The 18,586-nt window shown below is 32.8% G+C and overlaps 1 protein-coding gene across 8 annotated transcripts; it reads left to right on the top strand.

Annotated features, from left to right (window-relative positions):
• Positions 1–562: 562 nt before the first annotated feature.
• Positions 563–18,106, top strand: LOC110992552 (dynamin-1-like protein). 8 transcript variants are annotated; one of them, XM_045633059.1, is made up of 16 exons: positions 564–829; positions 1,101–1,245; positions 1,931–2,002; positions 2,229–2,437; positions 2,669–2,879; positions 3,227–3,336; positions 3,706–3,843; positions 4,606–4,846; positions 5,871–6,016; positions 7,057–7,200; positions 8,330–8,479; positions 10,890–10,961; positions 11,864–11,987; positions 13,140–13,226; positions 15,975–16,186; positions 16,749–18,106. In XM_045633059.1, exons 1-16 carry the CDS (start codon positions 728–730, stop codon positions 16,803–16,805), a joined length of 2,220 nt encoding a protein of 739 aa, XP_045489015.1. In that variant the 5' UTR covers positions 564–727; the 3' UTR covers positions 16,806–18,106. The 8 variants fall into 8 exon arrangements, with proteins under 8 accessions (XP_045489019.1, XP_045489017.1, XP_045489020.1 ...); XM_045633058.1 differs by having other exon boundaries at positions 8,330–8,497; XM_045633063.1 differs by lacking the exon at positions 10,890–10,961 and having other exon boundaries at positions 563–829.
• Positions 18,107–18,586: the final 480 nt, after the last annotated feature.

The raw sequence follows: 18,586 nt of genomic DNA, 5'->3' as shown, positions 1-18,586 counted from the left end.
TGTGTTTCATTCTAGCAATGAAGTGTGAATAAATAAATAAAAATAAAGGTTTTTTTAGTTTCGACTAAAAGTAAGGAAATAAATAGTAATCAACAAATCCGTAATTTTATCAAATCAGTTTATTACTGTAGCGTTCACACACACACACATTTATATATATTATGTAGTCTTCTAGCAATATAAAAAAATCTATAAATTTTTGCAGTAATTTATATTTTCATTTCGGATTAATGAAAAATAAAATATTTCAAACTCGACGCGAATAATGCAAATACACAAATTTTAAGATAAATTTCCTTTTCGGATACACGTTAAACATTGACCAACTCAACAATAAACGAAAATATATTTTAAAGTATCTATAACAGTTATATTGTAGTACTGTCATGGTGTCGCTTATTGTATCCCGACTAACGCCTTTTGGGCCTAGGCAAACAACTATCGACATGAGCTGTCAGTTTCATAGAAATTTGGTTTTCGACTTTCTACATACACTACTGTTAAGCCATCTTGACTAGACCCCCTAGTACTATGTACATCTACATAATTTGTTCTAGTCTGTGCTTGATTCTAGATTTATTGCAATATGGCCGATTTTTACCGGTCAGTTTTTGTGTTTTGATAGATACAATAAAAAAGTGAAATCATCTTTATAAAGATAACTTAAATAGCGCGTGTCTTTAAAACGTTTATTTTAATTGAAAATATTATAATAATATAATCAAACATGGAAGCCCTTATACCAGTTATTAATAAATTGCAAGACGTCTTTAACACTGTTGGAGCTGATGCCATCCAATTACCTCAGATTGTCGTCTTGGGAACTCAGGTTCACATGCTTTTTCTTATTTAAATTCTTTTTATTCCTTTAATAAAGCTAGTAAAAGACTTTCATTTTCAATCGATAAAAACAAGAACAATGGTTATGTAAATATGTATGTCATCTCTGATCATTGTCCCCATTCACTTATTCATGAAAATAACTGTAACTGATATTTATCTATGAAATAAAGAAATCATTCACATTCTATCATATTCCATAATTTAAGTTCAATTAAAATAATATATAATACCGAATTTTAACCAATTGTTATGTTTAGAGCTCTGGAAAAAGTTCAGTTATCGAAAGTCTCGTTGGACGTTCTTTCCTACCACGGGGTCCTGGAATTGTGACACGTCGACCGCTCATTCTTCAATTAGTTTACAGCCCTAAAGACAGCAAAGAACACAGATCTGCCGAAGAAGGTAAAACAAACCCTCAATGTTTAAAGATATATTATGATAAAGTCTTAAAGAATGCCTAAACATCCTAACTTCACAATCAAATGTTATATACCGCTATTCATATATTCCTTTGTTCTATGAAATGGTTTCATTATAAGTTCATTGAATCATGATTGTTTACATTTTTTATCAAGAAAATGCAGTCTTTATTCAGAAGCAATACTTATTATGTATTGTATGTAGTCTCAATGTCATGCACACAATGATAATTATATTTAATCCCACACTGTTGTGTTAACTAGACCAATAATAACAACATCCTTATTCATTGGAATATTGCATGATTTAATAACATGCAAAGAACTTCCTTATATTTAATTAATCTGGCTTATTTAATTGCTGCTGTTAAAAAAAATCTCTTATGATGATAATATAATTGAAATAGGGATTTTATTTTTAAAACTAATGCTTGGGGGTTCTTTTTAATTCTTTACTAACCAGTAGACTTGGGTTTAATAGTCTTTCTTATCATAAATATATTAGAACAATACTTGATCATAAAATATCTCATTACAGGCAGTAACATTTAGTTTGATATTTAGTATTATTCTAGTCAAGAATATTATATATTTAAATATAATACTTATGTTGTAATAGGTTGTAGAGATGTATTTTAATTTATTTGTAATAATAATAATAACTTCAGTAATTAGAAGCCAGCTGGCTGGGACTGAGTCATGGAATCCCCTTTCTCAGCTATCTAAATCATTTACGTCAGGTTAGTGTAGATAAATGTCCTATTCAATTGTGTTATGTTAAATTCACAGTCAATCATTACTAGCTGACAACTGGCTTCATACTAGTAGAAAAAAAATTGTTTTGTTTTGTACTTAAAATTTAGTTCAAAGGGTAAAATTTAATTACCTTAATTCACTAAGTTGACAAACTAATCTATAATAAAATAACCGGTGAAAGCAGAATAATGATTTAATCTTTATTTTCAGGTACAGTAAATTTGGAAGAATGGGGCAAGTTTCTGCATACAAAAGAAAAGATTTACACAGATTTCGACCAGATACGGGAAGAGATTGACAGGGAAACAGATAGAATGGCGGGAAACAATAAAGGCATTTGTCCAGAACCAATAAATTTAAAGATTTACTCAACCAAAGTTGTAAATCTTACACTTGTGGATCTTCCTGGTATTACCAAGGTAACTTGTTTTTTTGATCATGATTTCCTTATGTATATGATACTTGTTATATATTGTTTTATACATAAAATTAGAGTGATGTCGGCACATAATTCATTTCTTATATATTAATCTGAACACCTGTAACATTTTAATATTAAAACACATGGTATATCCATTTGAACAATCAAATATTTCGAGTCTTATCAAATCAATTTAAGTTGGTTAGAATAACAAAGGGTATCATTACAGGTGCCAATAGGTGATCAACCGGAAGATATTGAAAATCAAATAAGAAACCTCATTTACAAACACATTGCCAATCCAAACTCAATAATATTGGCTGTAACGGCTGCTAACACAGATATGGCGACTAGTGAGGCTATCAAAATGGCTAAAGACGTGGACCCTGATGGCAGAAGAACTCTAGCCGTTGTTACCAAACTTGACTTGATGGATGCAGGTAAAAAAATTAATTTATATTTTCTTAAAGTTATGAGGACATCAATATTTATTTATTTATTCACACATTTGCAAACCATAGAGTTCAGCAACCAATAAAAAGGCTGACTGCAAAGAGATTACATATGACGATTACATAGACCGGTTCGAATCGTCGACGACTAATCTCTCTCCGAGCGGCTTGATCGTTTGGCGTTGCGTAGAAGGAACAATTTAAACCTAGCTATTTATGATTCATATATTTTGATGTACTGGCAAGATTGTAAAATATGATTTTAAATTTTAGAAAATTAAAACAAACTTCATACGCCATGTTTTAGACTATTAATAGTTCTGTTTTTATTTCAGGAACTGATGCGATAGATATATTGTGTGGACGCGTGATTCCAGTTAAACTTGGAATCATTGGTGTCGTCAACAGATCGCAGCAAGACATTATCGATAAGAAAACTATTGCGGTATAATTTTTATAACTAAATTTTTCACTTACTATCTATAGTACTTCTTTTTGAAACCCCGTTCAGGCACATTTCTCTCATCTTCTTAATTATTTAAAATATCATATCTGATAATAATTACTATTACAATGTACAGTCTTAGTACGCTTAATTTTTTTGGTTATAGATCTAGTAACTGATAGATTGCCAGTTCTACTAGATTTGAGAACTGACAGTTAATTTAAATTCAGAATCCTTTTTTAAGATAGTATTTAATTTTATTGAAATATATTTTTTCTGCAAACTCTAAATTTAATTAAATAACTATCTGTTGTCGTTTTTTAAACTCCAGTGTAATATTTAAAAATAATATTGGTATTAAACTTCTAGGATGCGCTAAAAGACGAAGCGACGTACCTTCAAAGAAAATATCCAACGATTGCAACTCGAAATGGTACTCCACACTTAGCCAAGACACTTAATAGACTACTTATGCACCATATTAGAGACTGCTTACCAGAACTTAAGGTAAAAAACTGCAATTAGTAATACTAAATTTTTTTTTGTTTTTTTTTATATGGTGTTGACCAGGGGTTTTAGCGTGTGACTCTTATGACGTACATAGGTTTGAACCCTAATGGATATTCAGTGTGTACTCTTAACACAAGTTTTAAAAATGTCTACATGTGTCAGCAACAAAAAACTGATTATCAAAAATATCAGGAAACACAGAAATCGGAGACACAATTTTTTTTAGCGCTAATGTTTGGTATATATTAGGTCTTTTATTTAATGGCAATATTTGGTCTTAAGCCAGAAAATGTATGACTCCTACAGTCACACATTAACCTTCTTAATGATGTTTTTTTTTTAATTTAATGCAATAGATATAACTCTATGCCAGTTTCAAGTAATAGGTCGGGAAATACACGCGAGAAAAAATATAGAAACGTATCAAAAGGAAACACAGGGATTAGTTAAAAACATAATACAGTCAAAATCTGTTAGAACGACATCAAAGGGACTACTCATATATGGTCGTAAAAACCGATAGTCGTAACAGCCGATGACGTCATTCAGAACCTGAACCAGCTGGGACGTTTGGTTTTGGTCAATATAACCGGTATGTTGTTCTAAACGATGTCGTCGTAAACGGTTTTGACTGTATTTACATATTTAAACTTAATATTATTATTGATTATGAAAGAAGATAAAAGAAGAGAAGTAGGAGATTTTAATCAGCAACGGAACATGTAATAATTGTAGTGTAAATGTTGATTTAAATTTCAGGTTCGAGTAAATGTAATGATATCCCAATTCCAATCCCTCCTCAACTCGTACGGCGAGGATGTGTCTGACAAATCGCAGACATTGCTACAGATTATAACAAAGTTCGCCAGTGCGTACTGTTCGACGATAGAGGGCACTGCACGCAATATTGAGACTACCGAGCTCTGTGGTGGAGCGAGGATATGCTATATCTTCCATGAGACCTTTGGTCGTACTCTGGATTCCATACATCCTTTAGTCGGTGAGTGCTTTACGCTTTACTTGCATATGTCAAAATATTTTTTTTACATATGCAAGTAGTTATTCGATTTTGACATTTTTTTTATTTTATAGAACAGGGGCCAAACGGGCAGGAGGCTCACCTGATGTTAAGTGATACAGCCGCCCATGGACACTCAATGCCAGAGGGCTCGAGTGTGTTTTTAAGAATTCTTACGCTCTTTTCTTGAAGGACCCTAAGTCGAATTGACATACGGGACGCTTTGAGTTAGTCACGTGACTCATTTGTCAAAAGCAATAATGTTCTTGACTTTATGACTCAAAGGTACTATGTATCTCAAATCACATTAGGAGTTGTCACATGTCAAACTTGAAACAGTAAAAATGGTATGACAGCTCCCGAAACTAGATTGAAGTTTAATGTTATAAAATCCTCTTAATTATCACTGCACTATATATTTTAGACTGCAGATTGTATATTTATGATTCTGAATTTGCGTTAAAATATTTAATAGGATTATTTAATGTATTGTTGTTCCCACGAGTATGTAAGTGCGTACTCCTATTTTTTTTTTATAGAACAGGGGGCAAACGGGCAGGAGGCTCACCTGATGTTAAGTGATACAGCCGCCCATGGACACTTTATTTCGCCATGCCTCCTGCTGATGGAGAACAAATCTTTGTTTTAATTTAATTTTATTATTCTTTATTACTTAAGATGTCATATGGAACATGGTGTAATGGTTGCAGCTTCTTACAAATTGTGTAAAAAAAACTTGGCAATTAAAAAGTGTGGCGAAGAGTTTATTGCCAGTTCTTCTCTTCCATTCTACGCCCTTGATTTGAGAACTGGCAGTAAATGTAAAATCACAATTGATGTAATTTTATGACGTTCATAAGTGTACTTTGTTACCTATATGTTATAAAATATATAGGTAATAAAGTACACTTAGAGATATTTTTTTGTATATATTAAGTTTATTGTGTAAAAAAAATACATCTGTAATAAGACATGAAGTTGCTTAAACATTAACCAATGTTTTCAGGTTTAACCCGTATGGACATATTAACTGCAATCCGCAATGCAACAGGGCCTAGGCCTGCTTTATTTGTTCCTGAGGTGTCATTTGAGTTGCTCGTTAAAAGGCAGATAAGAAGACTTGAAGATCCCTCGCAGAGATGTGTAGAACTTGTAAGTCTATTTTATTTTAACATATTTTGTAAATACAGAAATCTATAATAACACGGTAGGAGAGTTCTCTTAATTTAGTTTTTTTTTTAATAATTCAAAAACTGTTTTTTATCTACAACAATTTAAACATATGCAAAGGAACTAATTATGGATAAATCATTAAATATATATATATATACTAGCTGACCCGGCAAACGTTGTTTTGTCATGAAGGTTATTTCTAAGAAACATATTTTTAATTTTACTACAATTATAATATTTGATTGCCATCTTGCAACCTCATTGCAGATCTGTGGATAGATTTAAAAAAATAAAAATCGGGTTGTAAAAATAGGGGTTGATCGTATAAGAGTGAAAATTAAGAGACACATGAATTATTTTTTTATTAACAAATAAAAAATAAGGGTTGATCGTAGAGGGGTGAAAAAGTATCGTGAAAAAATAAAAACGAAAAATTTTGTCTAAAAAATAAATAAAAGGGGTGGATTACCCTTAAGATTTAGGGGGATGAAAAATAGATGTTGTCCGATTCTCAGACCTACCCAATATGCACATAGAATTTCATGAGAATCGGGAAAGCCGTTTCGGAGGAGTTTAACCACAAACACCGCGACACGAGTATTTTATATATATGACAAATCAATAATTACACATTATTAAAATACAGTACACTACAGATATATAACTTGAGAAATCTTCCGGGTTATATAGGGGATGGAAAACGCGTTGTAAGGGGATTACTGTAATGATACTCAGTGATAATGTAGAATTCTAAAAATGTTGAGATTATCATATATGTTTACTCGTTATATATATATAACCTTAAAAAATAGTATAATATTTAACTATATATGTTTCTTATGTAGTTCGATGAGAATATATCAGTGGATGTCATGGAACATAAATCGATTTCATTTATTAATAAATTTTTTATCGAAAATCATTAAAAACACTCTTTGTTTGTAGATCCTCCAACCCTTTCAACCCCTTACCACTTTTAATAATTTAGACCACTGGTTAATAATATAAAAAAAATAAAGGTCCATGAAGAGATGCAGCGAATAGTGCAGCATTGTGGCACCGAAGTGCAGCAAGAGCTGTTGAGGTTCCCTCGGCTGCATCAGCGCATCGTTGACGTCGTTACCCAGCTGTTGAGGACACGGCTTCCTGCCACCAATGCTATGGTAAGCAATACTTGTATAATCAAATCAAAATATCTTTGGGGCCGTTCATAAACTACGTTCGCATACAAGGGTGGGGGGGGGGAGGGGTCTGGCCGAGTGTGACAAGATGTGACAAGGGGGGGGGGGATAGAGTAACGTTTCCACGTACCCTGCGCTCTCGATTCAGTAACAAATGAAAATACTATTTCTCTAGAATTTATCATACTCAGCAGGGGGGCATAAGACCCCCCGTCTTAGTTTTTGTGACGAAATATTTCTAGGGGGGGTCACAAAATGTGTGACACAGCGTGACAATGGGGGGGGGGAGGGGGTCAAAAAAAGCTGATTTCAGTGTGACGTATTTTATGAACGGCCCCTTTATTAATTTTTTTTTTGTCTTTTTGTTCACTACGATCTGTCACATACTGGGGGACATTAAGTAGTTGGTAGGTCGGGACTCTTATTTCGGGATCTTTATTCATGTAGGTAAAGTTGTACACTTATGAACGTCAAGAAAAACAAATTAAATTAATCGTACATTTACATTTACAACCAGTTCGCTAGTCAAGGGCGTAGAGCGGTTAAGATAAATTTTAATTGAAAATATATAACTGTACATATGGCAGCTTGGTTAAAAAAATTACTTAAGTTTTAAAATAATTCTGTTCAATATGTCGATGACGTCACACGGAAGCCTCTTAAAATACATATTATGTTAATTTCAATTTATATCTCAGTCCATGGTTGGGAATAGTTATTCAGCTAAAAATAGAATTTGATTATAATATTCAAAGTTTTTACTCTGATACAAATTATCTGTATACAAAGGAAATATAAAGATTATTTATTTACAGCAAAATTAAAAATAATAATAAAAAAACTTAAATAAATTAATATAAACGATGATATTTAATAAGAAATATAAAATTAAACCTTTAATTGTACCATTAATCGTCTCTGAGTACATTTTCAAATATACTCCCTCCCTACGTTTCATTCATCTCTTTGGTGAAGAGTCAAGAGAGAGAGAGAGAGCAAGTGTGGAATAAGAAGTTACTACAAAATTCCAAAAGATCTCACTGAAACACACATAAGCACTAATTCGAGGGATTTTTTTTATATTTGTATGCAATGTATAATTTTTTTCCAGGTGGAAAACCTAGTGGCTATCGAACTGGCTTACATAAACACGAAGCATCCAGATTTCCACCGCGAGGCAGCTCTGGTCTCTGGTTTACTGAAAAGCACGGATGGGTTTGAAGAATTTCGGACCAAACCCAATCGGCCAGCCCCATCGCCGGTACATAATACAATTAAAGTAAATTTTTCAAATTATTTCAGGGTGCCACTAACATATAATATAATGCCACTAACAGGTAATATTAATATGAAGAAACTAACTTATGACTAATTCAGTATGTTACCCTGAGGCAAAAAAGATAAATTACTTACTAATTATTAAATACACGTGATTCAGTTTTTTAATTACTTTGATACAGCTTTGAAATTAAGTTGCCGTGACAATTTTTTTTATGATATATCTGTCGCAGTAAATTAGTAATTCAATTGAGTTTCGGTATTCAATTAAGTCGCTAAAGTTCATTCAGACAAGTGATTGAACGAAACGCTTAATGAGTTTCCTAAACGTTTCTAGGCAACAAGAATAACCTAACTATTTACAATAAAACAAAACACGGAATTTCCAAGCTCTCACTACTTCCCGATCACCGAAATAACAATAACAAATGAAATAATCATGGCGGAGCCTTGTTTTACCATCTTGTTATACATTATTAATCAACACTTGCTTTCGGTCAGACTGTTTAAGTTAAGTTAAACGTTTTCGGCCGCTTTATTTAAATCAATATTCTAGCGACTTGATTGAATATCGATCTTTAATTAACATTCTAGAGATTGAATGAACTCTCTCTGATTTAACTGCTTTATTGCGATATACCTATGAATATCTAACAATCCTAACAAAATTAACTTAATCGCTTAATTACAATTAACTTTTTTGGATAATAAGTTATATTGATTAAAATTGCAAAAAATATATATGATTAAGGAGTGTCTTAACATTATGGTTACAAAAAACAAAAGAAATCGGTCATGTATCCATAGACAATTAAGTGGCTAGTTATTTTAATAGGATTTCTTTTGTATAGTTATTTCTTCGCCAATTGCTCCGGCAAATGGGTGAAAGGGGGTCCACTTTGGCGTTTCTAGCTAATGTTTGGGATGTTCAGGTAACGTCATATCATCCACATGTGCTTTTTGAAGTGGGCTCTCTTTCGCATTACGAGTAACGGAACGTTTTATTACTAATATTTTAAACTTAGGGTTGCCACTTTTAGATTTTTGAAAAAAATTTAGGTTCAGTTATTCGTAATAGAATAATTGGGAAATCCACGTTGACATAATTTTCACAATCATGGTTGAATTGATGCATGATTTTGGTTTGCAATGCAATAACTGAGTTTCACACGGCACTATCGTATTTAAACTCAGACAAAATAACATACAAAAAATTAAATAAATTTATAATTTTAAAAACTAGCAAAGTTGATTAGGACTTTAAGAGTGTAAGGCTTAAATACGGTTGTTAAAATGTTGTCACTGACAGGAACAACACTATCGTATCGAACGATATCGACGTCATGCAATAGTTGGTGAAAGTACAGAACAAAGGGCAAAGTGGCAGGAGGATCACCTGATGTTAAGTGATACCGCCGCCCATGGACACTACCGCGAGTGCGTTACTGGTCTTTTAAGAATTGGTACGCTCTTTTCTTGAAGGACACTAAGTCGAATTGGTTCGGAAATACTTCAGTAGGCAGGTTCCACAAAGCAAGCAATATAGGAGAGAGGGGAGGGGGATTTGATTTTCTTATTTGGTGATTAGGTCAATAGTAATTATTTTATAGTATTACAAATATTACCCACACATAGGCATGCGTAAAAATGATATGCAATTCCGAGGATTCCAACATAAAATCAATATCATATATACTGTTATCGTAGTGTTTTTTTGTAGGAATCAATATAATATACTATTATTTTTGGGAGCTTTGCTTACTTTTGCTGACAAGAAGGGGGGGGGGATATATTGCAGTAAATCTGCTGACGTGATACTTGAAAGGCGCCATAACCATTGTAAGCTAGTATGCCTTTCCTTAGCCAATTAACGAAAATAATAGATGAACGTTAAGCAAAATCTTGATAATGGGCTATAGTAAAACTTTCAATGCATTAAATACAATTTCTCTAGAAATGTTTGGAAATATTTTTATATTGTTACGCCAAATAAGTATAATTTCTAACGCGTGTACATAAGTTTTCTTACCTCGGCTAGTTATCCTAACACCTCATATTAATTTAGCTTGTAACAGATATCGTAGAACCTCTAAGTTGACTATGGTGTGAAATTACTCAGGTTTCTTGATTTCAAACAACAATTTGCCTATCGTTGGTTTGAGTCAAAAGTATAGTATGATACGTACAATACGTTGGCGGCGTATGTAAAATATCGTAGGGTTGCGTATACCACCGTATACGCTGCAAGAGTTTCATGTTGATTTTCTTAGTAGAAGTCGGTCTTGGTAGTATTTTTTAATAATAATACATTAATATATATTAAATTCTTTGGCGACTTTTGGAGGTTCTATAGTATTTGACATTATAAAATCATTCATAAATGCATATTACAGCAAGTACCGGCCATTACTGACGGACATGACAGATTGCCCTCACAGAATAGCGAATCGCCACAGACTCCACAGGTAATAGCTTTATTCACATTCATTAAATTAAAATTGCTATTCGGCATCTCGATTTCGATATACGGTGTAAAATAATTCTATCTGAACCATAAAATTTAAGGGAAGGAATTGTAAAACGAATTAGGTCTTTTTGTGTGAAAATTCATTATTTTTATCATTTGTGCTCGAGAAATAATATGATCTTTCGTTCTATGGCCATGCTGTATTGGAATACAGTTGTTTAATTTTTGAATGCCGTGTGAGAAAAATGTACAGGATTTTATAACGTGCCCCGCTTAATAATTAAAAAAAAATATAATTATTAATTAATTAATAATAAAAATAATACAGGCCACTAGTGGTTTTTGGTGGTTCTTGGACTCAGATCTGTGTATCTGTAATCATTTTCTGAATAAGTAAGTGATATCCTTGTCTGCAAGACAAATGACGTGGAGTTTTTGGGTTTAAGGCATTCCTCAAGACGTATTCGTTCACGCGAATACTAAATCCGCACAAAGACTGAAAGGCCCATTGGTATTCAGCTGGGGTTTGAACCTATGACCTCAATTTTGAGACGCCCACGCTATTCTCGCTTAAGTATTGTCATAATTTAGACTTCGTGTCCATGGGCGGCGGTATCACTTAACATCAGGTGAGCCTCCTGCCCGTTTGCCCCTGTTCTATAAAAAAAAAATAATTTAGTTTCAAAAGCTGTCAAACCATTTTGTTCAGTATCATTTTTGACACTATTATTATATATTTTGACCTAAGATACTGATTGGATATGGATCTTAGTTTTTTATAAGTATAAAATTGGTTTCGCCCGCTAACATTGTTTTCTTTTGCGGTCTGGAAGTGATTTCTAAATATAACACTTTTTTTTTTAATTTGCTGAATGTTGAAATAAATGTTTATCTTTATAGATGAATGGCAGTCCAGAAAATAGATCGATGACTCCGCAAAAGCCTGTGAACCTTCTACCGGAAGTACCGAGTCACACATCGAGAAAGCTCTCGGATAGAGAACAACATGACTGTGATGTTATTGGTAAGGTTTTTTAAATACTTGAAATTTTTGAGATTGTAAGAGTGGTTTAATTTAATGGTGTAACGACGCGAACTTTGTAACTTAGGGTGCGTTCAAGTACTATGTCACGCAATTTTTGGAGATTCCTGACATCCCCCCCCCATTTAACGCGCGGTAACGTTTCTTAATCACCCAGTGACTCTTTGTACCTAAAAGTTACCCTTAAGTGGTAAAGTACCGGAAAATCTAAGATTACATTAATAATAACGCGTAATTGAATCCCCCCCCCTAAAATTCGTTACATAATACTAGAACGCTCCCTTATTGTATGAGTCAGTTTTAGAAAAAGTATGTCAGATTCAAAACAGAGTCAGACTTAGTTCCAAGTTTGTCAGTTATCAGTTACTGAATCCTTGAGAGTCAAGATTTATCTCTACGACTCACATAGTGAAAAGCGTCATCATCATTTTCAGTGAATCCTTTCCTTATTACAAACTTCTTGGTCAGGTATACGTTATACGTAGGTACGTATTCGTATACGTATTTATTCATGATATACAAACAGATTTATACATATACAAATAATATTTGATTTTATTAGTGCTTGCTATCAGGCTGCTGTAAAAAAGAATTGATTTTGGTTTTTTAAAATTAGTAGTGACCACGGATAATTGTCTAGTTCCACATACTAAACGTAAAGTATCTGACTTAGGGCCTTTCACAATGTATGGATAAAGTACCAAATAGCTATGCAACACATAAATTATTCGAAAGATAAAAATTCCGAATAAGATACTTCGCGTTTCATGACGAATAGCGCTATCTGACACTCGTGAAACGCAAAAATACTGTTTATCCTACCAATGAGTAATAAATAGCTTATTTGGAACTTATACGGACATTGTGAAACAGGCCCTTAATCTACATACAAAAATCACGTTATAGTTAATGTTTGCGCTGATTTTTGCATCGAACTGGTACAAAGGATACATCACCTATTTATTTTTACCTGTTTCCGCATTTGTAAAGAACATTCGAGCAAATAAAGTTCGCGTCGGTACCACAAAATCTCTGATTTTTAGATTTAAACGATGTTTTATGTTCGCCCGTTTCTTTCCATTAACCATTGTTACTAATAATACTCCATGACGTTTAATAATTTTGTAATGTTAGGTGGACGGAGCGAGTTATCCCCTCAAAATCGTATGACAGTAGACGGCATCAGTATGATGCATTTGAACCATATGGGTGATTTAGTCGGTGAGGATTATAGGCAATGCTTTTTTGGTTTCCGACCACCTCTCATCTGCTTGTCGCTTGTACAAATTATTTCTGGTTATAGTTGCATTCACGAAGATATATGGCTTGGTTGCACCTCGTGTAAATATTCTTGATACTTCTCGATGATGATAGAATTAGGTTCTGCTTGCTTCTTTTTAACTAGAAATCGACTTTGAATACTTTAATGGGTAGCTTGTGGTACGCATAGTTGTGCTGCTTGGCGAAAACCAAGAAATATTTTTATCCAAATTTCTCTATTGCAAACATAATTTCGTTAGAATTCCCTTTTTTACTTTCGTTAATCAACCAATGAAGTTTTTACAAATCTATTCAAGGATTTCGAATTACTATAGTAATATTAAAAATTTGTAATAAACAATAATCTTGAATTTGATAGGTGTTTTCCGTCTTTGTAAACGTAATAGTCATGATTACCAACTTCCACTGTTTGATTTGTATTCATATGTATATAATACAAAGTTTTAAAAGCGAGCGAAAAATGCGCCTTTAAACGCAATACATCTTCGTGGATGTAACTATTATTTTCATATCATTAGTGTTGAAATTATTGAGAGGTTTTTAAAACTATGTTATAAGTAATAATTTCATGAACAAAGATACAGTCACAAACACCACTAGCAGGAAATAAATTCTTGTGTGACTGTTAATAATTTCTGCCCATAATCATAGGTCGTTTGCGCCGATTTTGTGTCGCTCTTGGTCCAATCCTATTCTACGACGTCTTTTCGCCTTTAATTTAGATAATTCTTATGAATAAAAAAACATTTATTAATTCTGATATTGGCCTATTAAACCTTGCTTAGAGTTCATAGATATTTTTTGACATTGAACCATAGACTCGTGTCATACCGTGCATAGATTAGCGTGTTCAATCTTTGTTTTGTTTAGTATTTAGACCGATTTAATAATTTCAATGTTATGTTATGTTTTTGGATGTTATTGTGTTCGTACTTGTGATGTCTTGTGTATGTATTATTCAAATTTATATCCAATATTTTTTTCATTCAACATCTAATCTTCACACATCATAGGTCTTAGGAAGAGGAAGAGTCTCAGGAAGAGTTTAAGAAAAGTTATTTTTAGGAAAGGGGTGGGGTGATTTCACACATTCCTACTAGCCTCTAAGTCACAAATCTGTCTGTTAGGGTTACCTAGGCTATTATTACCTATGTAAAAATACAGCGGCTGTCATATTACAAAACCTAAGAAACTTCACTTAATTTTATAAGAAAATAAAAAAAAACAAATTTAAGAATTATATTTCTAGAGTGTAAAGCAGTGTTGGCTTGCTCGTGCAATCGAATCATTGCTGTGAACTAATGGAATTTCATTTTTATGATGAAGGCAAACATCGTATGAAAAATTGCATCATGTCAAACACAGAAGGCTGATCTACTTAAATAAAACAGATTAAAGATGGTGTTAGAAGCGCAGTAGTTTGTAGCGCCATGCATATGCATGCACGAATAGCACATGATTATTACGATATATTGGAAAACAATTTTGTATTACAACACAGTGATTCAACTTCATACAGTTTAGGGAATTTTATGCGATTGCGATTTATTATTTGTCTTTGTTGCCTAACACTTTGTAATCGTTACTAGCCAAATTTAAACGAATTACCGATAAGGACACTCTGTCCATATTTTAGTACGTGTTCTATACCCACAAATCACAAAATTTACATGCATTTAGAATAATGTTAACGATAATAATATGTTCAATCATGATCCAAATTTAGTCCACGCTTTGCAGGCAGGAATTCTTACACACATTACAATCACGCGAATTTTCACACCTGCACCCTCACACACTAAATATGTATGACATGTTACAATATTCTGGGACGCCGGCTTTAAAAATATTGCAAATCAATTCTGGACTCAAATAAAATTGTCTAAGAAATTTAGCAGAATATCACTGATTTGGAAATAATTTTAAAGTTGGTGTTTTGATCTTTAATGATAAATACAATAGTTTAACGAATGTTGTGTCTGCATGCTTACAGTGTATAAAATGCCTACTCATAAACATATATTAAACCTCAAATATGTAGTTAAATAATCAGATACACACATAAAGTTTATTTTCTTAATTGTATGCAAAATTAATAAATGTAATAATATAAATAATATTACGTAATGTGACGACCCGTTTATTTCATATATAAACAGAAAGAGAGCAGAAAAATCAGTGTTGGCCTGTGGCTTACATCTGATGAAGGTGTAAGGTTCTAGGTTCAATCCCGGCCTTGCACCCATAGACTATCTGTGTGTGGATTTAATATTCGCTCGAACGTTGAAGGACAACATCGTCAGGAAACTGTCATAGACCGAAGAAATTCGAGGGCGTGTTTGATCAGCTACATACGCCTATTAGATTGACAAATTACATTTTTTTTATAGAACAGGGAGTAAACTGGTAGGAGGCTGATGTTCAGTGATACCGCCGCCCATGGACACTCAATGCCAGAGGGCGAGTGCGTTGCCGGTACACCTATATATGCTGTAGCGCCACTGATTTATTTTATTTGAACATATTATGATAGACTTTTTGGTTTTGACAATTTTAATATAATACTAATATTCGTTTATATTGAGACACGAAAGGCTACTAGCTAGCTACTACTACTACTAACTACTGGAAGTTTATAGTACGTTTACAAATAAAATAGGTAAATATAAAAAAATATTAATATTTCAGAACGACTCATTAAATCGTATTTCTACATCGTTCGGAAGTCGATTCAGGACTCTGTGCCCAAAGCGGTGATGCATTTCTTGGTTAACTACGTGAAGGATAATCTACAGTCGGAGTTGGTGACCCACCTTTACAAGTCGGACCAGGCCGAGAGCCTCCTCAACGAGTCTGAACATATCGCTCAGAGGAGGAAGGAGGCTGCCGACATGCTTAAGGTAAGTTATATTTACTATTAAAGGGTTCAGGTATTACGTGAGCAGATTTACTGCGATTAAACACCCCCCCCCCCCCCCCTCCAGTCAGCAAAAGTAAATAATAGTTTAGGAATCCTCGAAAATGCATTACGTTTTCAAGTATAGACAATGTGTGTAAAAACGTAAATAATTACTGTTGACGTAATCACCAAATAAGCAAAATCAAACACCCTCCCCTTCCTCTATAGTGCTTACTTAATACTTGAAGAAGAATAGTAACTATATCAATAAAGGAAATACCTTCCATTTAATTTTTGTACCCCACTAAAATAATGTGTTCTGTGATCAAAGCACAGAATATTCAACACAACACAGCTGACAGAGATATGAAAATTATCATAATAAGTATTTCTTTGTCAGTAATTGTTGGTAGATGTTGAGTTAATATTTAAAAATATATAATACCATAAATTGATTTATCTATTAAAGAGACTTTATATCTTTATATGTCAATTATGACAGTTGACACTTGACATTTAATTGTCAAGTCCTGACGAATTCTATACGCTGCACTTTCTTTCAGGCTCTACAACGCGCTGGTCAAATTATCAGCGAGATTCGTGAAACGCACATGTGGTAAAGCGCCATCTAGTCTGTGAATTAGTTAATTTGTTCTGTACATAGCATACTGAGCTAAGGGCGCACTGAATTAGGCTTACTGTCATTTTAACATCTCTGTTATCTTTGGAAAAGTTTTCCAAGAGCAATAAAAAATTAATTCTTGCTGAATATTTAATAACAAATGGCATTAAAATGATCATAGGCCCATGAATTATTTTAGCATTTTGAGTGCCCCCTTACTATTTCATGGCGCATACAAACATGAAAATTTATTAGTATTATATTAAAACCAAATAATTTTGAATGGACAAAGGATGTTAACTTATGAAAGAGAGATTAACTAATTTGTGTTAGAGTCGTTTCAGCGCGCTCGAATATCACCCTTTAGGTCGTGTGTTCGAACCCCGGCTGTGTTCACAAAGAAAGACATCGTAAATCGACCATTATAAAGTCGTAAGTTTGTATGCGCATTGTCTATTGCTACATGACAGTTAGTATATTGGAAACTAGTTAAGAAAACCAAATTAGAAATGGATTTAAGTTATAATGCTTACTAAGTTTAAAGGCTGTTAAAAGACCTTACTTAAAGGTCATCGAACAGTAAAGTCAATAAAAACTGCGATGGCTAGTATTACTAATAGGTTTCAAATACTTTCTATACATGATAATTTCTACTTATGTTATGCTTATTATTTGAAATGTGGTGCGTAGCGCCATCTAGTGCGGTGGCTGTTATTAGGATCATATTTTTTTTGTAGATTAAATTATTAATTATGAACACTTATTAGTTGAATGTTTTTATAGTGTGATAATTAGGGAATACTCACTGCCTGATTATTAATGAAATATATTACTACTATTATAATTGCATTATTGATTTGGTCATTTTTCATATAAAAAAATTATCATATAGTATTTTTTCTTTTAATTCGACAAACTTCACAGATATAAACGATTAGTTTAATTAAAGTAACCTAAATTTTTTTTAAACGAACTTTAAAAAAAAATTTTTTTTCGATATATTGGTTTCTAGAACTCTAAAATCAAATGCAATTTGTAATATTAACAATACCACAAATGAATAAAATCAGTCTTTTATTTCAGTTACCATTTCTATATGAAGTGAAAAGTGATATTTTGTGTTTCCAAAGTTAGTTAATCATTGAATTTATTTAACAGGGCTATAGAATAGTGGTTTGTCTAAATCAGCTTTTGCATGTGTTGGTAAAGTATTCCAAAGTTGTTCCGTGTGCTTATGAACAATTGAATGTTACGCAATAAGATTGTATTTAAAAGTCTGTTAATATAATATTATCACCATTTTTTGACTTTTATTTTCTTCAAAAACGTAAACCCCCCATAACATGGCTATTTTAAATAATAATGATTTATTTATGGACATTTCAATGATGTCATTTTTTACTTGGCAACGGCAGATCTTTCAAATTAATAACGTGTACTTATACTTCTTTGGTGTAACAAGTTTTTTTTTTTTCAAAAAATTATTCTACCTTTGTAAAAAAACGACACTAACTACGTACTTACTCTCATACGCGCGCTAAAAGTGTAACTTTAAAAACGAAAGTGTTGACTATACCTAACTTCAGGGTGTCGGATTTTTGTGACGGTGTGCGCGCGCATCGTACAAATTAACTCTCATCGTTTTCCCTAACGGGCCACTTCAAAAACTAAAATGTTGACTATAACTTCTGTGTCGATTTTTTTCTTCGCCGTGTTGTATCGTCAAAATTTACCCTCATCATTTTCTTTAACACGCCAAAATAAAACTTCAAAAACTAC

The sequence above is a fragment of the Pieris rapae genome, chromosome 22, assembly GCF_905147795.1.
Source record: "Pieris rapae chromosome 22, ilPieRapa1.1, whole genome shotgun sequence".
NCBI lineage: Eukaryota > Metazoa > Arthropoda > Insecta > Lepidoptera > Pieridae > Pieris > Pieris rapae.
The sequence above is the reverse complement of the archived record's forward strand: the minus strand, read 5'-3'. Positions and strand labels throughout refer to the sequence as shown.